General features: G+C 47.0%; 1 protein-coding gene and 1 long non-coding RNA gene across 2 annotated transcripts in view; both read right to left on the reverse strand.

Annotated features, from left to right (window-relative positions):
• Window positions 1-62: 62 nt before the first annotated feature.
• Window positions 63-21296, reverse strand: part of DLEC1 (DLEC1 cilia and flagella associated protein) — a 55821-nt gene continuing 34587 nt past the window's right edge. The window contains exons 28-38 of the mRNA XM_083406056.1: window positions 20977-21047; window positions 19014-19201; window positions 16067-16243; window positions 14399-14521; window positions 13240-13334; window positions 11477-11561; window positions 10227-10421; window positions 3272-3433; window positions 1888-2041; window positions 1356-1476; window positions 63-267 (exon numbers count right to left, since the gene is read on the reverse strand). Coding sequence (XP_083262182.1) covers window positions 144-267; window positions 1356-1476; window positions 1888-2041; window positions 3272-3433; window positions 10227-10421; window positions 11477-11561; window positions 13240-13334; window positions 14399-14521; window positions 16067-16243; window positions 19014-19201; window positions 20977-21047 — 1495 coding nt within the window. The 3' untranslated portion in view covers window positions 63-143. The remainder of the gene's footprint in view (window positions 268-1355; window positions 1477-1887; window positions 2042-3271; window positions 3434-10226; window positions 10422-11476; window positions 11562-13239; window positions 13335-14398; window positions 14522-16066; window positions 16244-19013; window positions 19202-20976; window positions 21048-21296) is intronic.
• LOC310661160 lies at window positions 12414-13222 on the reverse strand. The gene is made up of 2 exons (XR_014503794.1): window positions 12599-13222; window positions 12414-12449 (listed from the first exon to the last, which is right to left on the reverse strand). It is a non-coding gene; the product is annotated as an uncharacterized lncRNA (long non-coding RNA).

The raw sequence follows: 21296 nt of genomic DNA on the forward strand, positions 1-21296 counted from the left end.
CATTCTGTTTTAAATTTGAAGGCTCGGCTTCTTAGTTCAGAAATCAAGCCTTCACACTCAAGTCAACAGAAATAGTGGCCTTTTATTTTCTACTATACATCACCAAAAACCAGGTAAACCTACTGGAAAACTGGATGGGCACTTTACGTTTTGCGCATTTCTTCATACTTCTCATCATAAGATCCTTTTCCCCGGACGTAGAGCAGGCAGGGTGCCTCTCCCAGCATCCCAACAACTGTGATTATGGTTTGATATTCCACATCCTCCCTGTTTAAAGGGAAAGAAACACAATCCAGGAAGGTGGGTAGAAGCCTGCTAGTCTTAGAGCTGCCTACTAGTGGCGATGTCACGCCACGTACATTTAAACTCCCCTCCCAGAGGGATCTCCAGCCACAAACACTGATGCAGCGTGCGAGGAAGCCCCGAATGTATGCAGTTACTCTATATTATGGAAGGTAGAAGTAGCAGGATTAAGCTCTTGCTTACTTCATTTATGTGGTACTCTGCCAGTTAAAATCTTGCAACTGTATGCTAGCCGTGTTGCACTCCTGATTTTAAACCCCCCATGCCCAAATGGATACAACAACTGTGATTATGGTTTGATATTCCACGTCCTCCCTGTTTATAGGGAAAGAAACACAATCCAGGAAGGCGGGTGGAAGACTGCTAGTCTTAGAGCTGCCTACTAGTGGCGATGTCACGCCACGTACATTTAAATTCCTCTCCCAGAGGGATCTCCAGCCACAAACACTGATGCGGCATGCGAGGAAGCCCTGAATGTATGCTAGCTGTGTTGCACTCCTGATTTTAACCTCCCCCCCCCCCCCACACAAGAGGATAAAGAAAACTTGCTGCTGTATCCGCCTCAAGTCTTTTAGGGCACAGCTAACACCCTCCAGCCTTCCAGAGGTTGCTGGAAACTGGACTTCAGAATCCAACATCTGGAGGGGGCAAAGGTTAGTAACCCTTGTTTTGGGAGGTTACTGGAAGTGGTGAATTTAGCTTTATAATGTGCCCTAATTCTAGCTCCTTGGCACAATTTATATTTAATATGCAAGTACTGCTCTCAGTGCCAGGGAGCCCATCTGCCCTAAGATACTTCTGCAGCTACTGCTTTCTTGTACCCTGAAGACTCATAGGTTACCCTTTTGTATGGAAAACAGTTCTGCTCCAGCTACCTCCCCACTGTCAGCATGAACTGCAGAAGTTATCAGAGGAAGCACTTAGGAACGCAGTCACTGCAGCCAATACACAAGGAAACATGGTTTCATAAAGCCCCCCCCCCCAACAGGTTGGCAGCTTTGGTGGTAACCCTACAAAAGCAATGCAGAACATTAACTCGCTTCATGTCCTACCTTGGGGTGAAGCGAACCACCAGAAGTGTTTTGGTAGGCAGGCTACTTTGATGTGCTTCGAGAACGCCGTTATTTGGGGAGATGGAAAACACTTCAGGTTCTTTGTGCCGCTCATTTTTATCTGTAAGAGGAAGTGAAAGAGCAAAAGGTATAGTGACATTCTTAATGAAAAGAAAGCCTCACACTAACGTCTACTCGCACCTTTACCAGTTGAATAAAATGACCACTCTGCTTCTGATAAAGTTGTTAACAGTTGTCCTGGCTTCCAGTCTACTGAATTCATTACTCTAATTTATCCAAAATTGTTTCAAAAAATACACTGCAGTTTGCAAATGTGTGTCCTTCATTCTAATGCACCATTAACACAATGAGCTCCCACCTTTTTTTGGCAGAAAGGAGATCTACACACGTTCTAAATTAAACAGATTCTATGATTTTGTTAAAAAATAAATGGACATTCTCACAATGCAGATTCCAAGCATAGGAGCCTTCTTGACAGAGTGGGAGACGTCAACCTCCCGATTTCTCTTACCTAGCAAAGCTGTCCAGTAGCTCCTGCATCCGCTTGTATTCAACACAAGGACAGCTTCGGACCTTGTTTGATTAACAAGGCAGACTTCAAAATCAATCGTGTCACAAGAGAGCCCAAGTACTGGGACAGTGAGGTACGCAGCCATGGGCAGTGCCTGCAAAGGTATAAAACAGGGCAAGAGCCTTTGATAAAGGAGGAATTGTGCATTGACAAGGCAAAGCAGACTGGGAAGACGATAGGCCAGAGCTGATCTATGGTAATTGCCCATATACATAAGATGTTAAGCTAGCTTGGTGAAGAAGAAGAAGAAGAGTTTGGATTTGATATCCCGCCTTTCATTCCCTTTAAGGAGTCTCAAAGCGACTAACATTCTCCTTTCCCTTCCTCCCCCACAACAAACACTCTGAGGTGTGTGGGGCTGAGAGACTTCAAAGAAGTGTGACTGGCCCAAGGTCACTCAGCAGCTGCATGTGCAGGAGAGGAGACGCAAACCCGGTTCCCCAGATTACGAGTCCACCGCTCTTAACCACTACACTACACTGGCTCTCTGGTGCAAGCATCCCAGAGCATTTCTAGTGCAGCTTCTAGGTGTGGACACCAGATCTCTTTGGGTGCTTAAAAAATAACAGCTAAAATTCTGGGGGTGAGTTGTGGGATTACACACACACTCCCCTGTCTAAGTATAACTCTCCCAAGCTGGGTAAGCATTTCTGCCAGCGCCAGTTAACCAGGATCCAACCTACCCACATAAAGTACATTCAGATGGACCTCCACACAGGAGCCAGTGTTTTCTGCGGTTTTGTTTGTTTCTGCTGCAGGGTAAGAGCAGAAATCTTAAGACTGCTTCTCAGGGCAACAGCTTCCTAACTGCCAGTCGGCTCTACACACAACCAGACACTGCTGCAGTCAGGGAGACCTTGTTGCTCTTGCAATTCAGTTTGGCAGTCCATATTTCTGGCCAAAAAAAGAAGTGGGTACGGCAAGGCAGACATGTCTGCTCAGCCACCCACCCCTCTTAAAGATCAAACTTGTACTTAAAAACTAATAAGCTTTGGAAGACTAGTAACTGGTCTGGGGGTTAATAAACCTGTCCTGCCAAAGGTGGTGTATAAAATAACTTTAAAATACGAAAGAAGGTTGCAAAAATATGTGGTAAAGTGGGCTTAAGCAGGTAGAGGCGATAAATCAATATATTCCCATACTTGCATTGGCATATTTCAAAGTACAGGGGATAAGCAAAATGTGTGTAAGTGGGGAGCCCTGTTGCAGTAAATGCAGCTTCTTGCCCAACAGCAGCTGAACAGGGTAGCTCCCATATGCCATTGTGAAGCCCTTGCGAGTCTTTTTTTCTGGACTTTTGGCTCACTGACATCAATCTGCATACCTGGGTTGCTTTGTTACTGTATTCAATGATGAGATTTTGCTTAAACTCTAGGATTTTGTCTCCGTTTTCAAGCTGTAGCACTTGAAGCCCAGGCAGGAACTGGTCTTCCGGGAGATGTTGGTAGGTTAGTAACTCCAGAGATGTGTGGAATGACACCTTTACCTGTGTGTAAGCCAGGCCAAATGTGTTAATGACAGAACCATGTTTGCAGGAAAAACGATGTGCTGTACATCATCATCATCATTATTATTATTATTAAAATTTGTATACTGCCCTATACCGGCAGATCTCAGAGTGGTTCACAGAATAAAATCACAATATAAAAACACAAAATACATAATCAAAATAAAAACAAACAACCCAATAACCCCCCCCCCAAAAAAAAACATTTTAAAAGGGTATTTGATGTCAATCAACCAAAGGCCTGGTTAAAGAGGAACGTTTTTGCCTGGCACCTAAAGGTGTATAATGAAGGTGCCAGGCAAACCTCCCTGGGGAGAGCATTCCACAGACAGGGAGCCACTGCAGAGAAGGCCCCGTTCTCGTGTTGCTGCCGTCCGGCCCTCTCATGGAGGAGGCACACGAATAAGGGCCTCAGAGGATGATCTCAGGGGTCGGGTCGGTTCATATGGAATATGAGGTATTGCAGTCCAGTAAAACACAATGTCGTTATCTTTTACTGGATGAACTTCTCTCGGTGATCAGATAAGCAGGCTCTTGAATTACACAGAACTCTTGTTCACATAGAAGACAACAGAAGAAGCCAAGCCAGTCGTTCTGCATAGGGGAGTGGCTTGTTCAATTACCATATCGATGCTAATCAACCAGTACAAACAGGTTCCTACTTTTTAAAAAGGGGCCCTCTTTTGACCTGCAACATCAGTTCTCTTAATGATTACACTGAGTTTGAACTGAAGGGTCTAAATGCAATTAAAAAATTTAAATGCATAAAATGAAAAGGAGGGTGCTTCAGTGCGGTGACATTTATCTTTTGGCACTCCCTGCCACTGCGTATCAGACATGACATGCGCCTTCTCTGTTGCTTTTCTGATGCCTGCTAAAGACATTCCTCTTTCAACACACCATCTAAAGACTTTATCCCAGTCGGGATCTTGGATTTGAACTGATTCTATGCGTGTGCTGCCTCTGTTTTAAACTATTTTATCTAATAAATATAGTATTAAGTCATAATAATGACTTAAATAGACATTGGATAGTTCTCTCCTTTTCTTTGACAGAGTTCCTACTTCAAGATAGTACCGTATTTTTCGCTCTATAAGACGCACCAGACCACAAGACGCACCTAGTTTTTGGAGGAGGAAAACAAGAAAAAAAAATCTGAATCTCAGAAGCCAGAACAACAAGAGGAATCGCTGTGCAGCAAAAGCAGCGATCCCTCTTGCTGTTCTGGCTTCTGAGATAGCTGCTCAGCCTGCATTCGCTCCATAAGACGCACACACATTTCCCCTTACTTTTTAGGAGGGGAAAAGTGAGTCTTATAGAGCAAAAAATACGGTAGTTTAAATGGTAAAACTTCCTTGCAAAACGGCTTATGCTTCTAATCTGAAGCCCTGGTCTCTGTTGGGAGCAGTAATGAGGTAAACTGCTATGCCTCGGCTCTAAAGGGGAGGGATTTCCTGGGACGTCTGCCAGGAAATGACGTGAGCAGACTGGAATGTTCTTTGTGTGCTGTGAAAGCGAAAGTGTCAGTGTGTCAGCAGCTCGCTCGGTGAGAGGAGCTGGCAGAGATGCAGTTGAACTCTGATGGATTTTTGCCAATGTTATCGGAGCAATAAAAGACTTTAAGGAAAGTATCTGCCTTCGTTTAATTTAAGCCTTTATCACACGTATGCTGCGCTTATTCTGCTAAGGTGTTTTACTGCTGTAGGAGTGAAGCAAGAGTTCACGCAGCAGAGCGTGCTGGACTGAGGAGCCAATAAATCAATTTGGGAAGATTTACTGGCAGCACCGGGCTAATTATCCTAACAAGGTTATGGACTTCAGCACGTGTGGAAAAAGGCTTTGAAGCTGCGGAGGGCTGAGATCGCGTGTCAGATCTTCAAAGGCACTGCGGAGAGACTCAGACGCAAGGAGCCAACAGCCACACAGACTCCCGGTTTTGGCTGAGTGAGTATAAGCCGACAGAAGGGAAGGGCCATGGCTCAGGCAGCTTCAGAAAACTTTAATATCCCCTTTGAGAGGCTCAATGGAGCTAATTGGGAAGATTGGCAGAGAAGGATGTTCTTCTGGCTGGGAGGGAAGCAGCTCTGGGAGTGCACGCAGCAGGACCCCTTTGTGGCTGCACAGGGGGCAGCGGCTGCTGAGCAAGAGCGTGCGTCCGCGGCAGCCAAGAAAGATCAGAAGGCCATGTCTTACGTCGTCATGGCACTTGAGGCCAGCCAGTTGCCTCACATTGATGGGCTGAGGACTTGCCATCAGATTTGGTCTGCTTTGGAGAGAATCCACCAGCGCACCACGGCAGGGGCAAAAGTGCATGTGTTGCGTGCCTTGTTTGAAAAGAGGCTTGCCCCAGGGGAATCGATACGTGAGCATATTGCACAGGTGCTGTCTATCTTCAGCAAGCTGCGTTTGCTCAACGTCCCTTTCCCAGAGGAATTAAAAGCTTATGCTTTGCTGAGCTCTTTGGACAAAAGTTATGAGAACCTGGTTCTCACGATGGAGACTATGCCGGTGCAAGATCTGACGCTGGATTATATTTCTGGACGCTTGATTGATGAAGAGATAAGAAGAAAAGGGGCCATGAAGGAGCCTACAGGCTGTACCCCTAGAAGGAGTGGGGGGGCAGCAAGTCACAGTGAGCATACTGTGAGAGCTTTTGCATCTGGCAAGAGATGTTTTCGCTGTGGCAGTCACTCACATCTCATCCGCAACTGTCCGTTGGAGGCACAAGAGCCTTCCCGTGGGAAAGGAATGCAGCAGCTGCCAGGAAGGCAGATAAGCTCCGCTTCACAGCAGCAGAGGCGTGGGAAATCTTCCAAAGGCACCGGTCGTGGTGAAAACAAAGACAAAGCATCGTTCTTCCACCTGGCTGCTTCTATGGCTACAGTGAAGGAAGCAGAAGCAGGCCCCAGCCAAGGGGGCAGTGAGAGGGGGGTTGTTGCTATGGCGACGCAGAAGTGTGAACACAACAATCCTCTAGAGATAATAATCGACTCAGGAGCCACCCACACTCTCGTACCGTCGCCTAATCTCTTGCGGGATCGCAAGAGGGTGGAGACTGACAAGTTCTGTGTCGTGGCGGATGGTTCGAAAACTAAGTTGACTGAGACTGGATTGTTTTACTGTCCTTTTCTTAAGCATGAAGTTAAGGCTTTTGCAGTGCCTGGTTTGACCAATTGTCTGTTAAGTGTGCATGATTTGCTAACAGAGGGCTTTCAAGTTTCTTTTGCAGGTGACAAGTGCGAATTCTACAAGGATGGCAACCATGTCTATACAGTGCATGCCAAAGACAATTTGTTTACTGTTAACCTGTCTTTGTCCACAGGAGAAGAAGACGCAGAGGACGCCAAGGGGCAATGTGTGAATGTAGCGCCCCACAATGGTTGTGCTCATATTTGGCATAGACGCTTTGCTCATTTGGGGTGGGCATTTCTTAGAAGAGCACCAAGTTTAACTGAAGGGTGTGACTTTAAGAGTTGTGATAAGTTTTTAGATTGCAATGCATGTAAGCAATCTAAGATTGTAACTTGCTCCTATCCGAAATCAGAGAGACGCACCACACAACCTTTTGAGTTAATTCATGCAGATTTGTGTGGGCCAATGGCGGTGGAATCTTTGGGGAAGTCAAAGTACTCTTTGATTCTGGTTGATGATTTTTCGAGATCCGCCTGGACATTTGCTTTGAGAACCAAAGCTGAGGCAGCAAAAATGATTAGGGATTGGATCATAGCTGTGGAGACGATGTATTCCGCCAAAGTTAAGGCCTTTCAGAGTGACCGAGGTTCGGAATTCACTGGATCAGCTCTGCAAGACTTTTTCAGGGAACAGGGGATTAGCCACAGACTCACTGCTCCTTACTCTCCGCAACAGAATGGTGTGGCAGAGAGGAAAAACAGGACAGTGCAAGAGGCAGTTTCTGCGATCCTGTGGGATTCTGGGCTACCCCAAAAGTTCTGGTCTGAAGCTTGGAAGTATGTGGTACATACACAGAACAGAGTGTACAACTCTAGTGTGGGAAATACACCGTATTTCTTACTGCATGGAAAAAAGCCCAAGGTTAATTACTTCCGTGTGTTTGGTTGTGAAGCCTGGGTGCTTATTCCAAAGGCTCTACGCAGAAAAGGCGAGCCAAGAGCAAAGAAAATGATCTTTGTAGGGTATGAACCTGGCTCAAAGGCCTGGAGGTTTGCGTACCCCAGTGGTGATCAGTCAAGACTGGTTGTGAGTAATAGTGCAGAGTTTTGTGAGCAAGCAGGCTGGGAGCGTCTGCATGCAAACCCAGAGGTGGTTATACAACAGTCCTATGACTCAGACGCTGAAGAGGAGGATGATGAAGTGGTTGCAAGGGACCAAGGTCCAGAGCAACAAAGTCCAAGACAGGGACAACTTAGACTCCCTCAGAGGGGGGAACCTAGAACACTTCCTCTGACAAGAGTCAAGATTGAACCAAAGAGTGAGCCTTCTTCACCCGTTGAGCCAGCTGTGAGGCCCAAGAGGCGCAGCAGGTCAGAGGGGGAAGATGCTGAGGTTGAGGAAGAAGAAGCAGTGTCACCAAGAGTCACACTGAGGAGATCAGCGAGGACAAGGAGACCTCCTGATCAGTATGAGGCTTCAGGTGTCTGGGTAGGTTCAGCTAGATGTGAACCTGAGTCCTTTGAGGATATTCAGAGTTTGCCTGAGGAAGAAGCAGCTGAGTGGCACAAGGCAATGGACAAAGAGTTGAAGTCCATGAAGGATCTAGGTGTGTTTTCACTCACTGAACTGCCACCAGGCAAACAGGCAGTAGGTTGCAGGTGGGTTTACCGTTTGAAACCCACAGAGACTGGACAGCCGCAGTATAGAGCGAGATTAGTTGCACGTGGATTTTCTCAGAAGAAGGGAATACACTTCACGGAAGTGTATTCGCCGACATCGCGTGCAGAGACTCTGAGAACGCTTTTAGCTTGTGCGGCACAGAGAGGCTGGAAGGTAAACCACTTTGATGTGGATGTTGCCTACCTAAACTCAGATCTCCAGGAGGAGCTGTACATGAAGCCTCCTCCAGGGTTTGAGACCAAGAGGCAGGATGTTGTGTGGAGGTTGCACAAATCTATCTACGGTTTGCGTCAATCTGCCAGAAACTGGAACATGTGCCTGAATGAAGCCTTGGAAGAGTTAGGTTTCAGAAAAAGTGTTGCTGATAGTTGTCTTTACCTGAAAGGGTCTGGTGAGAAACAGGAACAGGTGTTAGTTTTCGTTGACGACCTTTTGTTTTTTGCGGAGACGGATGAACAGGCAGAAAAGTTTGCCAAAGACCTAGGGAAACGTTTCAAGTTGAAACAGCTCGGTGCTGTCAAAACCTATCTTGGTGTCAATGTTGAACGCACACAAGATGGAAGTTTCTTGCTCAGTCAGAGAGGTAAAATTGAGCAATTGCTGCAGAAAATGAGAATGAGTGATTGTGCAGGAGTCAGGAGTCCAATGGAGACTAATTTTGTGAAAGACAGCCAGCAAGGAGACAGTGCTGTGTTCGAGAATCCTGAAGTGTTTCAGTCAGCCCTAGGGAGTTTGTTGTACTTGTCCCAGTGGAGCAGGCCTGATATTGCTTTTGCTGTCAATCTGCTCAGCAGGGAAGCATCAAACCCTAGTGTGCATGCCTGGAATGGCATGAAGAGAGTTCTGAGATATCTGCAGGAAACAAAAGACCTTTGTCTTAGGTTGCCAGCACAGGGAGAAGCCAAGCTGGTCGGCTATGTGGATGCAGATTGGGCTTCCATGAAGGACCGCAAATCTGTGTCTGGTCTAGTGGTTAAGTTTGGAAACTCAGTAGTTGGATGGAGATCCAAGAAGCAGAGTCTTATAGCGCTCTCATCCACTGAGGCTGAGTTCAGTGCTCTTTCAGAGATATGCACAGAGCTGGAGTTCTATGCTTGCTTAGTGCAGGAAATCTGTGGGGTAGAATGTCAACCAATACGTGTGTTTGAAGACAATCAACCATGCCTACGTTTGGCAGAGTCTGGACAGTTCAAAGCGAGGACGAAACATTTAGATATTCGCTTTCGGAATGTGTGTCAAAGCGTTCAAGAGGGATTAGTAGCACTGAAGTATTGTCCCTCTGCGAAGAACCTAGCTGATGGCTTAACGAAGCCACTCTCCTTCCAGAGACATGGAGAGTTTTGCGTAGGTTTAGGTTTGGGACGACCAAGGGTCGATTCTACCCTCCGATCCGAGGCAAGAGGGGGTGTTGGGAGCAGTAATGAGGTAAACTGCTATGCCTCGGCTCTAAAGGGGAGGGATTTCCTGGGACGTCTGCCAGGAAATGACGTGAGCAGACTGGAATGTTCTTTGTGTGCTGTGAAAGCGAAAGTGTCAGTGTGTCAGCAGCTCGCTCGGTGAGAGGAGCTGGCAGAGATGCAGTTGAACTCTTGATGGATTTTTGCCAATGTTATCGGAGCAATAAAAGACTTTAAGGAAAGTATCTGCCTTCGTTTAATTTAAGCCTTTATCACACGTATGCTGCGCTTATTCTGCTAAGGTGTTTTACTGCTGTAGGAGTGAAGCAAGAGTTCACGCAGCAGAGCGTGCTGGACTGAGGAGCCAATAAATCAATTTGGGAAGATTTACTGGCAGCACCGGGCTAATTATCCTAACAGTCTCCCTCCCTGGTCTGTGTCACTTTATTTCTATATACTAGAACTTCGGTACCAGTGAAAGTAATGGGGCGTAAGTTTTACTTAGTCCGCATCCAATCCACGGTGCCTATAAGCTGCCGGTTAAGGCTTGAAGATGAACCTACCAGCATATTTTCCAGAGGATAGAGTAAAAGGTGCTGCTCCCCATTTTCACTGTCACTGTGGGGTATCTTCAGGTTCTTCTTGGGGTCTACGCCGGACACGGAGAAGGGCGTCGTCAAAACCAGCTTGAAGGACAGAGGAGTCTCTGTGTTGTTGGTGAGCTTCAGGTTAAGGGTTGTGGCTGACTGTGTCAGCACCTAAAGGATTGAGAGAGAGCATATAAGATAAAAGGGCATACATCCCATCTATGCCCTTTTAAAATGTGTTTTTTTTGGGGGGCGACTATTGGGTTGTTTTTATTTTTATGTATTTTGTGATTTTATATATTGATTTTATTCTGTGAACCGCCCTGAGACCCCCGGGTATAGTGCGGTTATTTATTTATTTATTTATTTATTTATTTAAATTAATTAAATAATTAAATAATTAATTATAGTGTGGTTAATTAATTAATTAACCGCCCTATACCCGGGGGTCTCAGGGTGGTTCACAGAATAAAATCAATAAATATATATATAATAAATCAATAAATATATATAGAGATATAAAATCAGCAATGGATTTTATGTTTAAAAGTGCAATAGGCATATAAACATATAAAAGCTTTAGACTACCTTAGAAAAATGACCCAAAGTCACCCGTGGATCTGGGTTTGGGGATTTTCTTAACAAACTAGATTGAATCGGGGGATGGTCTGCGCCTACAGATCTGTGCGCAGAATCTGGCGACAATCCGGGTCGCCGTGTGGTCTTTGCCTTATATTGTATATTGTTTTAAATGTTTGTTTTGCTATTGGGATTGTAGTTCCATTTGTGTTTCTCAAGCTGGTCTCTGACCGTAATAAATTTCATGTTCATATATAAAATCACAAAATACATAATAAAATTAAAATTAATTAATTAATATTATACACAGGCGATTCCCCACGTATGTGCATTCAACTCATGCACGGCTGCATATATCTGGTGCTGGGAAATAAATAATTTCAAACTGCAAAAAAGTGGAAAAAACAGCCCAAAAGCACTTTTTCTTGTTGCGTGGCAGTGCTTAATTGTTGCCAGTCACTAAGTGATTTGCGGGGAAATGTTGAGAAACAAATGATCAAAATCAAACCCGCTTCACATCCCCAGGTCCCTGCACTGGATTCTGAGTGTGACTGTTTCATGGTGCACTTTCAGAGCCTTGTTCCGTGAGGAGGAAAGCACAACATTTCGAGGATCTCAAAAGTAGGAAAGGAATCGGGACTACTTACCCCCATGAGGGGCTCGTCTGGGATAAGGGCGCTGGCTAGAGCGTGAAACACCAATCCGCTCTCATGATCCATCTCAGCAGTTAGCCTGCAGGAAGAAAACCAAAGGCCGTTCAGTCTTGTCTAAGAAGAAGAAGAAGAGAAGAAGAGTTTGGATTTGCTATCCCGCCTTTCACTCCCTTTAAGGAGTCTCAAAGCGGCTAACATTCTCCTTTCCCTTCCTCCCCCACAACAAACACTCTGTGAGGTGAGTGGGGCTGAGAGACTTCGGAGAAGTGTGACTGGCCCAAGGTCACCCAGCAGCTGCATGTGGAGGAGCAGAGACGCGAACCCGGTTCCCCAGATTAGGAGACTACCGCTCTTAACCACTTCACCACACTGGCTCTCATAGCATAACCCACTAATGCGATTATATGAGGCACATTCAGTGTAGAGCATGCCCACCAAGCTTGGATCTGGACTGCTTTCAACAAGCTCTTAGAGCAGAATTATGAACATGTCCATAAATGTTGCACTAGACTGCAACCCCCCAAGCACAGCTGCCTCAGTCATTGTGGCCTAGAAGAGGAGGATAGAGCCAACTTTTGTGAATCTTCTACTTGAGGTTTTAAAGTCAACCTGGCCTGGGGTTGAAAGCGACTCTCCAGTCTGTCCCTCCCTCTCTTGGACTACAATTCCCATCATCCCTGCCCTTCTACTGTAACCATAATTTTATTCATTGCCTGTATTTAGTATGGGCGTTATTTTATGACATTCATTTGTTGCCCCCTTTTCATAATAATAGCAGCAGAGCAGTTTATGAATGAAACGCAGTTCATTTCTCCTTTAGCTAAAGCAACTATAAAATGAATAAAGCAGTAAAACTCAAAGCTGCATAAAGTAGCAAAGGAGTTCATAAAAGACAAAATAGGATTGAGATTTTATTGGGGGGTTTTAAAAAAACAAAAACGTATTTGCCTAGCAGAAAGAACCCCACCTCCATTTTGTTTTTGTTTTTTCAAGTAAATTTTTATTGTTTTCCTTACATAATCTTTTCCAACAAACCATATTAATGCCATACATTCCCTTTCACTATGCCGAGTTGCGATTCCCCTCCCTCCCTGCAATTGGTATATTTAACCCCACCTCCATTTTGGGAAAGTTTTGGGCTCTGCTCAAGTTCCCTCTGGTCCATCACCTCTGGAGATTCCCAGGGTTCAAGGTAAGCTAACGCCACTCTCTTTCAGGAAATGGAAGCACGAAACCAGGTTTCCAGCCCCTGAAGGAGCCCAAGCGAGCACTCTCTTCCGGACTTGTCCAACTCATTTGGGTTTAGGGGGTAGCATTATTCCAAAAACGGTGACAGGAGAGTTCCTTCTCTGTTTCTGGATGATCAGAGTATCATCCCGGTCATGAGGCATAGTGGCCGTTCCAGGAGGTGCCCTTCTGGAAGAGAGCCAATGTGGCGTAGTGGTTAAGAGCAGTAGACTCGTAATCTGGTGAACCGGGTTCGATTCCCTGCTCCTCCACATGCAGCTGCTGGGTGACCTTGGGCCAGTCACACTTCTCTGAAGTCTCTCAGCCCCACTCACCTCACAGAGTGTTTGTTGTGGGGGAGGAAGGGAAAGGAGAATGTTAGCTGCTTTGAGACTCCTTCGGGTAGTGATAAAGCGGGATATCAAATCCAAACTCTTCTTCTTCACCACCCAACATCTGCTTGTGCAGCTGTGAGCAGCCAGCCCTGTCTGTCCCAAAAGCCACCCCATCGCTTCAGGTATGGCACTTACAAAGCCGGCTTGACAAACGCTTGCAGGTCAATCCGCAGAGGTGCGACGGCATAGCCGTCTCCACGAGTCACTTTCCCAGGGACGTTCTGAACCATCTGGTGGAGGGGAATAAAAACGTATCAACGGTGGTCTGTTGTGGGCACTTAGAGCCGCACTGAGCCTCCTCCGAGCGATGGGACGGGGCTGGGCTTACCGTATTTTTCGCTCCATAGGACGCACCCGACCATAGAACGCACCTTGTTTTAGAGGGGGAGAACAAGAAAAAAAATTCTCCCCCTCTCTGCTCAGTGCCCCTTCAGCGAAGCGGCAGGAGAAACGGAGCCCCTTCCATTTCTCCTCCTGCTTCGCTGAAGGGGCGCTGCGCAGCTCTCTGCCGAAGCCAGGAGAGTCTTGCTCTCCCGGGCTTCAGCAAAAGCAACGCAAAGCCTCCGGACTATGGAGGGAGCGCTCCCTCTGTGCTTCGAAGGCTTCGTGTTGCTATCGCTGAAGCCAAGGAGCCTGCATTCGCTCCATAAGACACACACACATTTCCCCTTAATTTTTGGAGGGGAAAAAGTGCGTCTTATAGAGCGAAAAATACGGTAATTCGGGTTGCAGCTCGATTTGTGTTACGGCCGTTCTCAGGAGCGGGGGACAGGCAGGACCTGCCACGACCAGAGCACTTTGGATGGCGAGGTGTGGCTTCCAAAGATGGTTTCCATTTGAAAGAAAATGGCTTTGTTTGCACTGCAAGGTTGCCAGGGACCCTGTGTTACCATCTCAGTTTGTGCAAAGAGCTGGCCATGGAGCAGCGATGCAAGAAACTGGACCCATGCCAGGCTTCTGACCTGATAGGAGGCGATGGGGCTGTGTCACCATGAGTCTAACCTGCGTAACTGGTTGGGCCACCCGCTGGGGAAGACTCAGGGAATGAATCTGGCTTATGCTCATGAGCTGTCCTGAAAAACAGCACCATTCCGCAGCACACCTTCTCTCTACTTCGGGAGGACTAGGTAGGATGACACATGGTGGTGGCAAGTGGGCGTTAGTTTGGGATGGGGCGGTGAGAGCAGGGTGCTGGACAAAGCCTAAGGAACACAACAAAGCTGGAAAAGAGAGAAGTCAGAGGAGATGGGATGGATAAGGAGGGAAAGGAAAGGCATTATTCTCTTATCCATACCCTGCTATCCAAGCTCATGAAGCCAAGGGCAAAACCTTCGCATTCAAACTTATTGATGATCTCTGGCAGCATCAGCGGAGTGAAGGAAATGTGGATGGCGGCAGCACCACCTGCAGGGACCACCTGGGCACAAACAGCTGATTAGGAACACTGAGAGGGCAGGTAGTTCTGTATAGCCAGAGGGGCTTGAGGTTTGTATTTCTGAAACAGCTGTCCCCTGCTCCACCCCCACATGTGGCAAACAACTTGCGAAGCCAGGGAGACTTCAAAAATATTCTGATTTTTGGGGAGAGAGGAAAGGTTGTGTTTTGAATCCCAGCTGCCTAGGATCAACCTCATGTCCTGTTCCTGATGAGAGCCAGTTTTCTAAACATACGGAGCCCTCAGAGCTGAGATTGTAGGAGGTGGAGGGACCACATTCTTAAATGCTCCACCACATAGTGTGAAGTAGACTATTATGGGGAGTGTTTTATATGGAGAAGCATTCAAAACAAGTAACTCTCCCCTGCACTTGTGATATCCTGAACCTGCATCGTAATCCAGAATCCAAACACTTCAGTCAATCACCTTGTTTTGAATAATACAATAATAAACAAAAAGCCTGGCCTGTGGAATGTTCTCCCATCAGATTTCAAGGGAATAAACAACTATCTGACTTTTAGAAGACATCTGAAGGCAGCCCTGTTTTGGGAAGCTTTTAATGTTTGATGTTTTGTTATGTTTTTACAGTGGTGCCCCGCAAGACGAATGCCTCGCAAGACGGAAAACCCGCAAGACGAAAGGGTTTTCCGTCTGCAGAGGCGCTTCGCAGGACGAATTTCCCTATGGGCTTGCTTTGCAAGACGAAAAATGACGAAAACATTTGAATTTTTTTCCCGCTCCAAAACCCCTTATTTTGAATCGCTAAGCTGCTAAAAGCATTTTAGCAGCAAAACGGCTAATCTCCCACGTGTTAAAAAGCCGTTTTTAGCCCTTTTTTAGCCAATAGCGCTAATAGCGCTACTCCGTCAATGGGCTTGCTTCGCAAGACGAAAAAACCGCAAGACGAAAAGACCCGCGGAACGGATTCTTTTCGTCTTGCGAGGCACTACTGTATATTCTGTTGAAAGCTGCCCAGAGTGGCTGGGGGAACCCAGTCAGATGGGTAGCATATTATTATTATTATTATTATTATTATTATTATTATTATTATTTACTACTGTGGGTTAAACCACAGAGCCTAGGACTTGCCGATCAGAAGGTCAGCGGTTCAAATCCCCGCGGTCCCTGCTCCTGCCAACCTAACAGTTCGAAAGCACGTCAAAGTGCAAGTAGATAAATAGGTACCGCTCTGGCGGGAAGGTAAACGGCATTTCCGTGTGCTGCTCTGGTTCGCCAGAAGCGGCTTAGTCATGCTGGCCACATGACCCGGAAACTGTACGCCGGCTCCCTCGGCCAGTAGAGCAAGATGAGCGCCGCAACCCCAGAGTCGGCCACGACTGGACCTAATGGTCAGGGGTCCCTTTACCTTATTATTCTATTCTATTTGGAGAACACAGGGAAGGATTAATAAATACATGAACCCCCCCCCCCCGCAAAGTTTAGCCCTTTCTTGTGTTGAAATCTCTCCTCCCTCCCATCTTTTCACCCCTTGGCTTCCAAGGTCACAGGAGGGCAGCTAGAACATACCACTTGCTTGGGAGTGATGCAGAAAGGGTAGTCGGAGGGCACCCCCTCGTGGGGCCGGATGACCACCGAGATTATTTTCTTGAGGACGGTCGGTTGCCAAGAGTCATCACTGCTGCTGCTGCTGCTGCTGCTTCCTCCTCCTCCTCCTTCGTCGTCCTCCAAAATTGCACCTAGACTCTATGGCAATGAAAAATATGGGTTGTGAAGGATCAGAGAGGGAGGAAACTATAGTGGTACCTCCGGTTACATACGCTTCAGGTTACATATGCTTCAGGTTACAGACTCTGCTAACTCAGAAATAGTACCTCGGGTTAAGAACTTTGCTTCAGGATGAGAATAGAAATCGTGCTCCGGCGGTGCAGCAGCAGCAGGAGGCCCCATAGGCCAAAGTGATGCTTCAGGTTAAGAACAGTTTCAGGTTAAGAACGGACCTCCAGAACGAATTAAGTACTTAACCTGAGGACCCACTGTACATAAGAATAGCTTGCTGGAACCGGCCAGTGGCTCATGCAGCCCAGCATCATGTTCTCATAGTGGCCAACTGGTATTCAGAACAACACCATGAAGTGTGACAATAGGCCAGTAGCCACCAGAGTGGCATGTTATTCATAATGGCAAAAGGAGCTTCTTCTTCTTTTGCTTTTTAAACAGAATGGAAATCTAGGAAGGAAAGAAGGCCCTAGAGCAGTGGTTCTCAACCTGTGGGTCCCCAGATGTTGTTGGACTACAACTCCCATCACCCCTAGCTAGCAAGGCCAGAGCTCAGGGATGATGGGAGTTGTAGTCCAACAACATCTGGGGACCCACAGGTTGAGAACCGCTGCCCTAGAGCATGAGGACATCCAATGAAGGTCCAGGATAGAAAAAGGAAAGGACTTCTTCACTAGGGAACTTGGTCCTCCAGGAAGCAGTGATGCCCACCAACGTGGATGGCTTTAAAAGAGGACTGGACAAATTCATGGAGGAGGAGAGGGCTATTGATGGCTACTAGTCAGGATGGCTGTGCTCTGTCTCCATCCTGGAGGCAGCAATGCTTCTGAACACCAGCTGCTGGAAGCCACAGGAGGGGAGAGTTGCTCTTGAGCTCAGGACCTGCTTGCTGTTTTCCCACCAGCTACTGTGAGAACAGGATGCTGGACTAGATGGGCCCCTGGCCTGATCCAGCAGGCTCTTCTTATGTTACGAGGGAAAGGTAAACTCATGAAGAGACACAGAAGCCAAGACCAAGATGAACCACCTCGAATGAAGGCAGGAAATAGGCTGGGGCTGAGGAGGACCAAGTCATGCCAACTGCTTTCAGGTCCATGTTCTGCCTCTGGACGACAGATGGAGCCATAACCCACACAATGGGCCTTCATCCCAGGAGAAAAAAGTTGATTCTCTGCAATTCCACCCAGGTTGGCCTGGTCCGCATGGAACATTAAACCACAGTTCAAAACAAACTATGGTGTCTCCTTTGCTCCTATGTTATCTGCTGCTCTTGCTGCCCCTCCAGGATGTCTGAACCTGGGCTCGTGGTTTGCTCCTCTTAAAGCAAAACAACAATTGGAAGCGCAGCCCCAGCCCTATGCAAAACTCTCTAGGTCCGGCCTTTCCCAACCTGGTTTCCCTCCGGATGTTTTCAACTGCAACATTACTCTGAGCCCTAACCAGCAAGGAGAACCCAGAGGCTGAGAGGGAGAGTGTGTCAGAATGGAAATGAATTGATACTGATTTATACAAGGTGTTACCAGAAAGTTCAGTGGTCACAGAAATTGGACATTGAGAAATATTCGAACATACAGTGTGGTGTAGTGGTTCAGAGTGGTGGACTTGTGATCTGGTGAACCGGGTTCGCTTCCCCGCTCCTCCACATGCAGCTGCTGGGTGACCTTGGGCCAGTCACACTTCTCTGAAGTCTCTCAGCCCCACTCACCTCACAGAGTGTTTGTTGTGGGGGAGCAAGGGAAAGGAGAATGTTAGCCGCTTTGAGACTCCTGAAGGGGAGTGATAAAGCGGGATAGCAAATCCAAACTCTTCTTCTTCTTCTTCTTCTTCTTCTTCTTCTTCTTCTTCTTCTTCTTCTTCCTCCTCCAGGCTTTCAAAGTAGGCCCCTTTTGATACAACGCACCATTGACAACGTTCGTAGAACTGTTGGAAACTTCTGGAGAAGTCCTCTTCGTACTGCTTTCATTTCCCTTGATTTCCATTTTGGAAAAAGAAATAAATCCGGTGGGGCCAGATTGGGAGAATATGGAGGGTGGGACAACTCAGTAACCTCAGTAATGGTTTCAAGCGGAATATGCAATTCTTCCACCATCATTCGGATGGACAAACGCCAATCCCACATCAATAACTCGCGAACTCTGTCGACATCTGAAGCCGCCGGTCTCCCAGACCCAGGTTCATCTTCGATGGTTTGCCGCCCTTCACGGAAATGCTTAAACCACTCATACACTGTCTTTCGAGTTACAGCTTCATCTCCACACACAATTGTGAGCATTTCGTGGGTTTCTGGTGCCAATTGTATATTCGAATATTTCTTGCTGTCTGATTTCTGTGACCATTCACCGAACCTTTTGGTCACACATTGTATATATTAGTAACATTGTATTAATATAGCATTTTTATATGTAGCCGTGTCTTTTTGTAATATTTTAAGTCTGTCTGTTGCTTCAGTTTTTTGCCCACCACTTAGATATATTTTTAATATATTAAGCAGTATAGAAATCAAATAATCTAATCGCAACAACATCTAGTGCTCACTAGGATGGAGAAGCCTACCTGGTTTCAAGCCTGGAAAGCAACACCAATGAAAGATAAGGAAGGAAGGAGAGTTGTAAAGAACATTCGTGTTAAATTGCACACACTCATGCGAGCCTTCTTGCTTGTTTGACATTCATACCCAAGAGCTGCATGCAAGGCGCCTTCCTGTCTTTAAGGAAAAGACAGCACAATAGACCCCTACCGGGTTCTCCTTGAGAGATCCTGCAGTGTAAGACACTTTCTCTGGGGGTGTTTCAGTCTCCCAGAGGACTTCAATCTCATTGCCGTCAAGGTCTCTAACAGGAAAAGGGGCTCCGTAGAAGACCAGGAGGTCCACCAGCTTGTCGTCATCTTTATCCTGGTTATAACTTTCCCAGTCCATTCGAATGTCTGGATTGAGAGGGGGGGGGGGATGCAGAAAGAAACTCAGAGTTGCTAAGGTTTTATAACCAAGGTTGAGCTTGTATTTGCATGTTCATCCTTCAGCAACGGCAACGTTAGAAGATGTCTTGCACGCGTGAAATAACTGTGACCAGGCAAGCGCCACAGACGAGAAAACCTGCATACTGCTCAACAGCGTGTCTCAGTCAAAGCTGTGTGCAATGCTACAATGCACAGTGACTTAAAAACCTCAGCTTTCTTTCCTTTTCATCAGGGGGGTTTGGGCTGGGTGTCCATCAATATGCGGATGATACCCAGCTCTACCTCTCTTTTAAATTGGAACCAGTGAACACGGTGAAGGTTCTGTGTGAGTGTCTGGAGGCAGTTGGATGGCAGCTAACAGATTGAGGTTGAATCCTGGCAAGACAGAAGTACTGTTTTGGGGGGACAGGGGGTGGGTAGATGTTGGGGACTCCCTGGTCCTGAATGGGGCAACTGTGCCCCTGAAGGAGCAGGTGCGCAGCCTGGGAGTCATTTTGGACTTGCAGCTGTCCATGGAGGCACAGGTCAATTCTGTGTCCAGGGCAGCTGTTTATCAGCTCCATCTGGTATGCAGGCTGAGACCCTATCTACCCGATTCTCTTGCCAGAGTACATGCTCTGGTGCATGCTCTGGTTATCTCCTGCTTGGACTACTGCAATGCGCTCTATGTGGGGCTACCTTTGAAGGTGGCCCGGGAACTACAACTAATCCAGAATGTGGCAGCTAGACTGGTGACTGGGAGCGGCCGCCGAAACCACATAACACCAGTCTTGAAAGACCTACTTTGTCTCCCAGTACGTTTCCAGGCACAATTCAAAGTGTTGGTGCTGACCTTTAAAGCCCTAAAAAGCCTCAGCCCAGTATACCTGAAGGAGCGTCTCCACACCCATTGTTCAACCCAGACACTAAGGTCCAGCGCCGAGGGCCTTTTGGTGGTTCCCTTACTGCGAGAAGCAAAGTTACAAGGAACCAGGCAGAGGGCCTTCTTGGTAGTGGTGCCAGCTCTATGGAACACCCTCCCATCAGATGTTAAAGAAACTAACAACTATCTGATGTTTAGAAGACACCAGATGGGCAGGGTACAATTATTATTATTATTATTATTAAGCAGGTTTCTAATCCTCAAGGATGCAAAGACAACATTGGAAGTGGGCAAGCAGGGAAAAGTTCTCAGACCACAAAAATGCCCTTGGGATGTTCACTACAAAACCTCAGCCTATGGGGCCACATGGAGCCTCGAACCGCTGTCGGTTAACATGGAAATTCCAAAACTGCTGGGATCACTTCTTGCAGCTCATTCGGTATCCCCACAAAGGCAAGGAGAGCTCAGTGAAAGGTGATCAAAAGCTTCCTACTGGAACTGGTTGCTACTGGGCCTTTGCCATCGTCGCAGCGACAAAAACACTGTAATGCAGAAGTGGGGAAGCTCAGGCCCATGAGACAAATATGACCTGCTCCAGGTGTCTGCCTGGTGCCTGGAACTCCCCTCCCTTGCCCAGGTGTTTTGCTGAAAAGTGTCCTTGGACTCTGATAATGCTCCTTGCTTGGCTGGATGAACAGAGAGGGGTGCGTTAATATTTGCACAGCAGAAAGAAGCCTGCTGTGCAAAGGAACTAATGTACGTTTATTGCTCTGCCTCCGGCCCCACTCAGTGCTGGAAGCTGCCCAGAACTGAATGCAACTCAGGACCCCTGCTTTTGCCATAATGCTTCTCACAAAGGGCAAACATCCTCTTCGCTTACCAAAGGGAGTGGGGTTGTTGAGCCGGACGTATCGCGAGACTGTATCCCCTCCGGAGATGTGGGCCCCAAACCTGGAGAAGAAAAATGGGGTCACCTGGGTATGCATCACTTAAGTCTGCGTTCTGGGTCTTTCTGTTGAAGGGGATATGCCTCTGCCACAAGGCTCTGCTCTCCTCTGGGGCAGCTAGAAACTGCCGTTGGGTCAGAAGGGCTTGGGAATCCTGGCAGAGAATCCCCTTTAAAGGTGAACCTCCTTAAGTCGCACTTTTGGAAACGGAACGCAAATAGAAAACGCAGCTGTCCTTCAAAATAATCCCTGC

This window comes from Podarcis tiliguerta (genome assembly GCF_965153285.1).
Source record: "Podarcis tiliguerta genome assembly, chromosome: 12".
Classification (NCBI taxonomy): domain Eukaryota; kingdom Metazoa; phylum Chordata; class Lepidosauria; order Squamata; family Lacertidae; genus Podarcis; species Podarcis tiliguerta.